Below are 9,413 nucleotides of genomic sequence, written 5' to 3' on the forward strand. Positions count from 1 at the left end.
GGGACTAGTACCAATTTTTAAGAATTAACTTAAAACAAGCTCTTATATCTTGCTAAAAAGTTACTTGTAAGTTAGTTTTGTCTTATGTAAAATGTCCTAAGGTATTTGAACTGGGAATTAGACAAAAAAAACAAAAAAACTTGATAAGATTTAGTGTTTTTGCAGTGTTGAGACCGCCTCAGGAAGAGCAAAAGCAGCTTACTTATTGGAGGGGACAGAGAGGGGGCAGGAGCAGGGGACGCAGGCATGGAGCCCGTCCTTTCTGGAGCTCAGGATGTAGCCGTCTTCACACATTTCACAAAAATCCCCTATGCTGTGATCCTTACAATTCTGGAGGTGGCAGACGGGGGTCATTTATTACACTTGGCACCAAAGTGATTACCCAGGATGGTCTAAAAGCGATACTTACAATACAGATGCCAGTGATGTCTTCACAGTAGTCGGCGTGGCCCTTGCAGTTGCATGGCAGACAGGTGTTTTGTTGACTGACAAAGGAACCTCTTGGACACTGAAAAAAAAGAAATTCACCCACTTAATCAACATTGTGCATGTTATCTGGTTCTTGCATCTTGAAGAAGACAAGATGAATATGGAACATTTACCCAACATGGGGAGAAATGTGTTTATGATTCTTTATTAAATAACTAAAGATTGTGTGGTGGACTCTGTGATCGTTTTGAGAATGAAGGAATGGAGGGCTTCCTTCTAAGCATGGATTAATATACAACTTAATACATGTCAGAAAGACACTTTCATGTCTCCATTTGTCATTCTGCCTTCCAAAGCAGACTGGATCACAAGGATCCTTTGAGTACAAATAAATTACAGTAGAAATAGTTCATCAAAAATTTATATATGATCAAATCATGACCCAAAGAATCAATCAAATTGAGAAACAGTAAGATTCCCACCCTTAATGTTCTTTCCTCATGGTGACTGCCTATTTTCTTCCAATAACCATCCCCCAACATGATGCTACCATATCGTCCTTTATGACTGGGGTGGTGGTGTCAGGCTGAGTTTTTCCCCCCTTTTTTCCTCCAACTGTAACCGACATGGTCAAACCTTTAAATTTTGGTTTCATTAAGGTGTGTTTCCAAATGTTAATGATTTTATCCCGGAGACTGTTGAGACGCGAAGTGTTATTTTGTTTAGAACAGCTTTCTGAATCAAAAGCAGGCTTCCAACTCTGAGCTTTACCCATTGGGTGTTACCGGACATCGAATCGCGTGAACACACACACACACACACTATGTCCGTGTGTATGATGCACAGTTGCAAAATAGTGAAGAAAAAGAATTGTGACAATTTCGCTGAAACACGTTTGAGCTTTCACGGTGTCTGTAGTTCTCTATAGACAAGAGCACTGAACAAGCGCGTGCTGCGGAGCAGGGAGGAGACCTTGAGGGAACAGAATCTTATGGGGAAACGCGAACGGTCGTAACAGCCGTTACACCGGCAGATCTTCAAAATAAAAGCAGCCTGGCTGTGCTTCATCCCCATGGAGCCATTTTACCATCTTCATCAGTTTCAGTTAATTCCTCAATTCTCAGCTCTTCTTCTGGTTCTTCTCACCAGACTGCGCGACTGCTGCTGCCGCGGTCTTCGTGCTCCGTCACACTGGTTGGTCGATTCCGTCTCAACTATCTCAGGTGGATCAGTCATCAGATTAGTGGGCGGGGCTTATGGGACTGCACATTTTTTGCACGTTTGATTGACTTGTTCATAGTTGCCACCAACAATAGCAGCATGGATGATGCTTGTGACCAGCAGGTGGTGATCTTTTTAAAAGTAAAAAGATGTACCCGAACACAGATTCTTCAGTATTTTATGGTGTTTAAATATTTTATTTAAACAATTTCCTTTAAAAACGAGGCTTCAGGCCCACTACTCGGTCCCTGGAACAAAAGGCACACACAAGGAAAAAGGACGGACAAGATCAATTATTCCAAAAGAAATAAAACATGCGATGCAAAAGAAATTAGTAAATCAAAAACAAGAAAAATTAGTAACTTCAATCACAAAACAAAACTTAAAGAAAATGGAACGAATAGTTGTCATCCGCTTCCAAATGCCCTTCTATGGGGCCAGAGGAGTAACGCCCCGCCCACACAGCAACAGGTTTAGTTGAGAGCGGGCCAAACAAACAGTAAGACAAGACAAGACAGCAGAGCGTCCAAAGTGCTGCAGCTCCAAACACAATCAGATGCCTGAAACAGAAAACCCATTAACGGTGGATCCAGATAAAAGAAATCAAAAGCTAAATAGCAGGTAGCTTACCCAGGGGTGGAAACACAGCCTAACCCGGGAGGAAGCGGGTCAGCAGGTGAGGACCAGACGGAAGCCGCCCGCCACAGCAGGCAACGCCATCAGAGCAACACTGGAGAAACGCACGACAGGTGTAGCACCCAAAAACCAACCATGATCTTAGCCACGGATAGCAAAACTGCCACTTACGATCGCAGACGAGTCGACCAAACCCACAAGCCGACATGTAGCCGCCGACCGTAGCAACAGTGAGAGAAACAAAGACACAGCCCTGCAGCGGTCCGCCCAACTATAAAGCCATTCGCCCCGCCCACCAATCAACGGTGCCCGGTGCACAGAGTGGGGGAGAGTGGAACACCATCCAACCACACTTTGTTGTTTGTGTGAGTTGGAACACTATTGTGATTTATGACACGTCATGTTGATTTTCATCACCCATAACAAACGTTAATGATTTGCTTGTGTCTTGGGGAAAGTGTGAAGCAGAGGGGGAAAGGAAGGCCGTTCTTTTGACATAAAGGGAATAATAATAGTAGTAATAACAATAATAATAATAATAATAATAATAATAATAATAATAATAATAATAATAATAATAATATATATTTGCATCTTTAGCAGCTTTTTAACACCCTGTTTGGTCAAATCTGAGTGAGTTCTGGTTGGTCCAATTCCAGCTGTTATGGAGCTAAAGCGGAAGTTCAGACTGGAAGACTCCACCCCCTCCGTTCGCCCATCAACGTCATGCTCATCTCTGACCTCAGCGCTGGACCTCACCCGGCTTGTTCAATCAGCTATCAGGCTCTGCATAAAGGATTCACACCCAAGCCGTCAGCCGCTTCCCAGCTGCGTTCAACCCACCCCCTCCCCTTCTCCACCCACATCCTTCGGCTCTCTAGGATGGCACCCTTTCCTGACCACCCCCACCAGTGTCGGGCCCCGGGGGAGAGCATCCCTAGTCAGTTATCGGGATGTTCATCGAGTTCACATCAAATCTCAGCTCAAATTAGCTGCCGGGGTCCGAGCGCCAAAGAAGTGCTATTCATTCCTGTCATTAAATCTTTTAATTGCTCCCCTTTTGTCCGTCTGAGTCTTTCCAGATTGACCTAGAGGATTCTTCATGCCTGGTGAATAATTTTTCATTTAAAACACACATAGCACATGTTAGTGTCCATGTAATGTCTGTCTGCCTTACATCCAACTGACACACATGGATTTTCTTTATTGCTTCCCCTCATTCTTGTTCCCTGTGGCTTTAGTCTGTTTTGTTTATTGGCCTCCATTTACAGACTTCCAGCTCTGCTCCTCCTTCTCTTGAGAAATCAACTGACTGATCTCCTCCACAGTATATTCTCCTCGGCTCTCAAACTATGTCTCACCAGACTGTTGTTGCAGCCACTGCGGTGGGGAACTCTCCACGGCGCTCCTCTCAGCTCGCCCTGATTGCCTCACAGCTTTCAGAATAAATTCCACCGCCTCCTGCTTTCTTTGTCTGCTTTCTTGTTTTCCATTGGGCCTTCCCTCTTTTCAAATGCCTCGATTGATACCCCTTAAACTTTTGAAGGTCAACTTTTTAAAAGTTGGATATTTTGTTTTTCTTTACTGAGATTTTATCATCTGCCAACAGAAACTGGTGGATAACTAAGAAGTGAAGGGAATTAAACAGACACAGACCATTCCATATTGGATTGACTAGAAATCCAATATGGAATGGATTTCTAATCAGCCCCTCCGAATCAATGCCATAGAATTGTTGTGCTTGGCTTAAGGGACCCAAATGCAGAAAGCTATGCATTGAGTCCTTGATAAACAAAACAAAGAAAATGTAGAGTTTAGTGTGCTGGAAAGCAGATACATGGAGCCAGGATGGAGAAACTGTCAGAGAAAACTTAAACACTCTGAGCAGAGAAGAGCGAGGCATGGGGACCAGGAGAGGCAGCTGACTCAGTTTATAAAGATGAACCGATTTGAAAATTTGGGCAAATGCCAATATTCGATACTACTTTTGCTATTATGCCCGATAACTGATATTATACGTATTATATGTATTTTGATACCTCAAAAAACCCCACAGCCACATCAGTTCCCTCTGCTTTGCCTTAATTCCCCATAATCCTTTGCTGTATCACTATTGCATGATCAAACAAATACCACATCAGCATCCCCCCATCCCTCCCCACCATCACAACCATCTGAGAAGCAAATAGCAGCATGATGGAAATACATATTTATTAATATCAAACTAAAACTAATGTGTTAAACGATGTCTAATATAATGATATATTGTAATCCTTTCTTTGCTTTCCAACCATTCTCCTAAATCTATTGAAAAAAAGTCTCTTTCATATCAGCTTGTTGTTCTGAGGAAGCAGGTCTGAGCTGAAGCTTCCTGTCTCATGTCTCGGGATGTTCCACACTGTCTCTTGGTGTCTCACACACACTCTTACATCCTCAGATCATCTTTGAACTTCAGGAGCTGCAGCTCTCAATGATGCCTACAATGGCACTTTGTGAGCTGCGGCCAGAAGGACGCCCAGCGTTTGACCTCCCTGCTACATACAGCCAGCCGGACGTTGACATTCAGAGGGTGGAACATTCCACAGACATCCAGCTGTGGATGCTTGTGATTCATACTGCATTTAATCCACAGATGGACTGTGAGACAAAGATGTGTTTGTTGCCAGCTCATGTTAAACATCCTGAAAAACGGAGCGCTGTCTCCCACACAGGACAGACTTCCTGTGGGTTCCCTCACTGTCAGGATTTGAACCTGGGACGTCTGCCTCATTATGTGAGTTGTGCTCTGTGCCACAGCAGCAAAACACATCTGGTCCATCTTACAGCCAGTACAAAGACACATGTGTCACTTTGTCTGATACCACTTCATTATGATGTCAGCCTGTCCATGGTGAACCTGGCCTTGCCACCAGTGAGCTCTGTAACTGGCCATAGTAACTGTGCGAAGAAAATTGGAACTGGCAGCAGATTGGTTAATTAATTTTGATGACTGGTGTATGTTAGACAAGAAATTGTTTGGTATGTCATCTAAAAAGTGCATCATCTTGGCCATAACTACATCTTTTTGATGCAAACAGATACCCAATTTATTTTAGATCCCTGCAAACCTAAAAAAATAAATAAATAAATGTTTTGTGCTGCATTGATTCAACCAGCACATGGTGACACTGGTAGTGGTTGAAAGTCAATCTAAACCGGTCAGCAAAAGGATTGAAAACTGCAACAGAGTCTGTGAAGTTTAATCTCTAATGCGTTGTATGACTAAAACAGAGCCTCCGCTTCTCCTTTGTTTTCTTTCTTTGTTTTCTTACATTTTTGACCTCAGATTCCCCTGAGAGGAAACACTGCCTGAGACTTTGAGGCCGGGTGAGATTCTCATGACCTGGGATCTGAGTTTTCCTGAGGATGTTCACCAGACTTGAATCTAGTGTCTGATACCCCCCAACCTCCACCACCCACTTCTCCAAGCTATTATAATAACAGCACAGCATAAAGCGATGGGAGGAGATGAGTCAGGCTGTTTTACTCCAGATTTACTCCTCACTGCAGGAAAAACTAACCAAACACATGATAAAGAGATGTGACTGAAGGTTTATTCTGCCAAACTTACTGTACACACTCAGCAGAAATAAAGGCTTCCTGCAAAACTATAGAATGATGGTGTGGCTGCACAGGCATGAAGCTGCAGTGCCAGAGAGAGTATTTACTTTACAAACCGTTCATCTGTAGAACCAGATCCTGCTATTGTGTTTGATGGCAGTTCTGCAGAGCTTTCTGAAGGCAGTTCAAGCTGAACTGATGCATTGTAAATACTGGAATGCCTCGTCAGAAAGCGGCTGGAGTGGACCGGCTGAGAGGCAGCTTTGTGTATTGTAATGGATGCAGTGGGAAGACTGACCATGGTAGATATGACAGAGGGTGTTTGTAATGTTGCTGCTAAAAAATGAAAGCTGCTTCTTAGGATATGACTGAAAAACATAACACGATATAAGTCAATATTGATAATTATTGATTAGTTTTCAGTTTTAACTATCTTAAATGCTGCCAAAGCGGTGGCATGACCTATCCTGTTTTATCCACGGTTTTTACTCCACACACTGTTGTTATTTTTAAAGGGATAGTATGTGCTTTCCAACAACATAGAATCATTTCATAGCACAATCAAGTAACTATGTAGCCTTCAGATGTTATAAAATGCTGTATATATCAAATATAAGGAAGAGGAGCTGCATCTCGTAGGCGGAGCTAGGTCCACTCAGACATTTTGCACAGGCCAGTGGTTGCCAAGGAGATTAAAGGATTTCTCAAACATACATAAAATAATCAAGGCAACACTCCAGGTATGTTTGTGATAAGGGAGTAACATTATAACATGATGCGAAGCTCAAAAAAGTCAATTTTACATAACACTGCCACTTTAAGCAGTTATGAAGCACTGTGCTGCTGTTGCTTGGTAACAAATGAGTGAGTGCTTAGTATTGCTTAGCTGGTGGTGAGAGGTTGAGCAGCTGAAACCTCTCCTCTGACTACATCTCCCAGAATGCTGTGCAGTTCTGCATAGCATAAGTGATTAATTATTCTGTCAGACAAATTATCTGTTAGTATAGAGTCTATTGTGATATACATTATTATATTATTACTGTTCATCCCCACTAATTCTGCTCCCATCGCTGACCATCATCCATATCATCATCTTCCTAAATAATGGTCAAAGATTTGCCCAAAGTGATTTTTGAAAAGTAAACTTGCCACGTCTTTTGGCAAAAATGACTTTGGCTATTATTTTAGGAAGTTGATATTAAATTCAGTTACTCACTGCTACAAATGAAAATGGCTGTAAATAGAATATTAAAGGCCCAGATGTAGAAGAAGAGCCTCCTGCACAACCATCAAACATGTAGGGGTTTCTGGCAAGTCAACCAAAAAAACTTGGATTTTCCTGCAGCCATTGTACATCTTGCACAGCAGTAAAACTAGCTGACCAAATGTGTTTGTCTTCTAATAATATAGTGGGTGGAGCTCAACTTGGGTGGCTAGTTGAAGTGCTGGGCTTGGCCGAGGTTGCTAAGTGAAGGGCAATGCCCGGTCTTTGTGACCATATAACCAGGAGGGTTTTAAATAACTTGTTTTCTAGAAATCAATGAACATTAACAGAAAAAGAATTGCTGGATGTTATTTTTGGCATTTTGTTTCCAAATGGAAGTACAAAAATGTGCCAAAAGCAAATTTTGCATAATATGCCCCCTTCATAAACAAACAAGAAAGAAATAGTTTTCTGATTCTATTTATAACTTGGCTATAACCAACAACCAACTATAGCCTTTTGCGGTACAACTTCAGATCTCTGCATATCCCTACAAGGTCTGCCTTTCTAAGTCAAGCATGAAGAAATGAGGGTGGTTCTATAGACTTCTTAAAAGGTCCTCTGGGTTTATGACATATCACACTTTGTTCATCTGGTAAGGCTAAGCTAAGCCAGTGGGACTAAAGCTGTACTGCCTCTTGGTTTTCTTTCCCTCGACCCTCGCTCAAAGCCTGGCAGCTTGTTTCCATTAAGAAACTGTCAGGGAGGGGCAGCAGGCACATGACAGCAGGGGAGACAGTATCTCCGGAGATTTTCTGAGCTCCATTCTCAGGGTAACCCTAATGCAAACACGTACCAACATTATGGACATAATGCACTGCCAAAACAGGGCGGAGTATTTGTAAAGTTTCAAACAGACGATGTTTTTCTCACTTAGAAAGCAGACCTATTGCCTATAAGTCAAAATGATGTATGGATCATGTCAGGAGCAGGTCAGGACAGTCAGACCAAGCAACGTGCCAAACAACATGAACAACAGACCAGTTGAAAGCTTTAAGATTCTTACTTTTGTGAGAGTTTGTTGTGGTTCCTTGTACCGCAACCGGCTGGCAGAAGTTGGGCAGATAATTCCTGAGAGGATGGAGACAAGGCAAAGGCAGGACAGGGGTATTGCAGCCATATTTAGGTTTAACCAGCGTCCCCTCGTCTTTGTCTCAGTCACAGCAGTGTCCTCTGGGCCTCGTCAGTCTTTAACTTCACTTCTCCACTCCTCCTGATGTCCAGATCCAGCGCTGCCCCTTGTATCAGCCCGAGCTGAATCCTGTAAAACTAACTTTTTTGGACTTCCTCTCTTCTCTCTCCTCCCTCCCTGCCCTTGTGGTCTTGCTTCTTCCCTGAGCTGGGCCCAAATCACATACAGATGGGAAACTGAGCGAAACAGGGAGAGAGGGAGGCAGAGAGAGAGAGAGACACACACACAGAAAGAGAGAGAAAGGAGCAAGAGAAGGATTTCTGTCTCCTGACGGCTCAAGGCAGACAGTGCACCCATCTGAACTGCTCACCCCACCCCCAACCCAATTGGCAGAGTCATACTGAGTGCTCTCAACTCGTCTCCATTTCCAGGACCATGGCACCCTTTTCACCTTGGTTTGAGCAGGCAGTGACTACCCCTCCCCCTCTACTCAGCCAGGGTGGGCAGAAGGTCTAAAGCTTCAACACTCACTCTTCAGTCAGTGGACAGAAACCAAACAGCTGCTCTTAGATCTTGGTCTTGCTCTCAGCCCAGGACATTAGCGTTCTGTTTGTTTACCCTGGTCAGGAACCTGAAAAGCGGCTGAATTTGCAGGGACTGTGTCAGGCTGCTACACAGGAAGCGCCTGAACGCCAGACATCCTGGATACTGTTAGAAAATGGAGTGTGAAAGCTCCTGTTTCGTGCTTCGTGCGACTCCAAATGCTTGAACGGCATGCAGTGTTAGCCTGTGGGGCCATGAGGAGGCTGTGTCTCAAGTGACTAATAAACAGGAAGTTACATTCCATATGTGTATGGAAGCGATATCACACCAAAACACAACGTGCTTAACACTTCTGACTAAAATAGACCACTAGCATACTAGTTTCTAGATTTCTCCAAAAAAAAAAAAATGTAAAAGGATAAGCAGAAGGGTGATGATAATGGAAATGATTGATTAGTTTTTACTACCATTAGCAAAGTATTGGTAGTTATTGTAATGTCAGGGAGCATGCTTGATTTGGAAGACTAACATTTGCCAGGACAGTTTCCTTCTCTTCCAGTACTGTCAAAGACACATGGTACAGATACT

At 43.2% G+C, this 9,413-nt stretch overlaps 1 protein-coding gene across 3 annotated transcripts in view; it reads right to left on the minus strand.

The window, feature by feature from the left end:
* lama4 (laminin, alpha 4) overlaps positions 1-8,986 on the minus strand; it is a 43,676-nt gene extending 34,690 nt beyond the window's left edge. For 2 of the 3 annotated variants that reach the window (XM_081602698.1, XM_081602699.1), the window contains exons 1-3: positions 8,157-8,986; positions 410-508; positions 203-330 (exon numbers count right to left, since the gene is read on the minus strand). In XM_081602698.1, the coding sequence (XP_081458824.1) occupies positions 203-330; positions 410-508; positions 8,157-8,270 (341 nt within the window). In that variant the 5' untranslated portion in view covers positions 8,271-8,986. The remainder of the gene's footprint in view (positions 1-202; positions 331-409; positions 509-8,156) is intronic. The other variant, XM_008398526.3, reaches the window with a different exon arrangement.
* Between the last annotated feature and the right edge of the window lie 427 nt (positions 8,987-9,413).

This window comes from Poecilia reticulata, chromosome 21, assembly GCF_904066995.2.
Source record: "Poecilia reticulata chromosome 21, P_reticulata-male-v2, whole genome shotgun sequence".
Taxonomy (NCBI): Eukaryota; Metazoa; Chordata; class Actinopteri; order Cyprinodontiformes; family Poeciliidae; genus Poecilia; species Poecilia reticulata.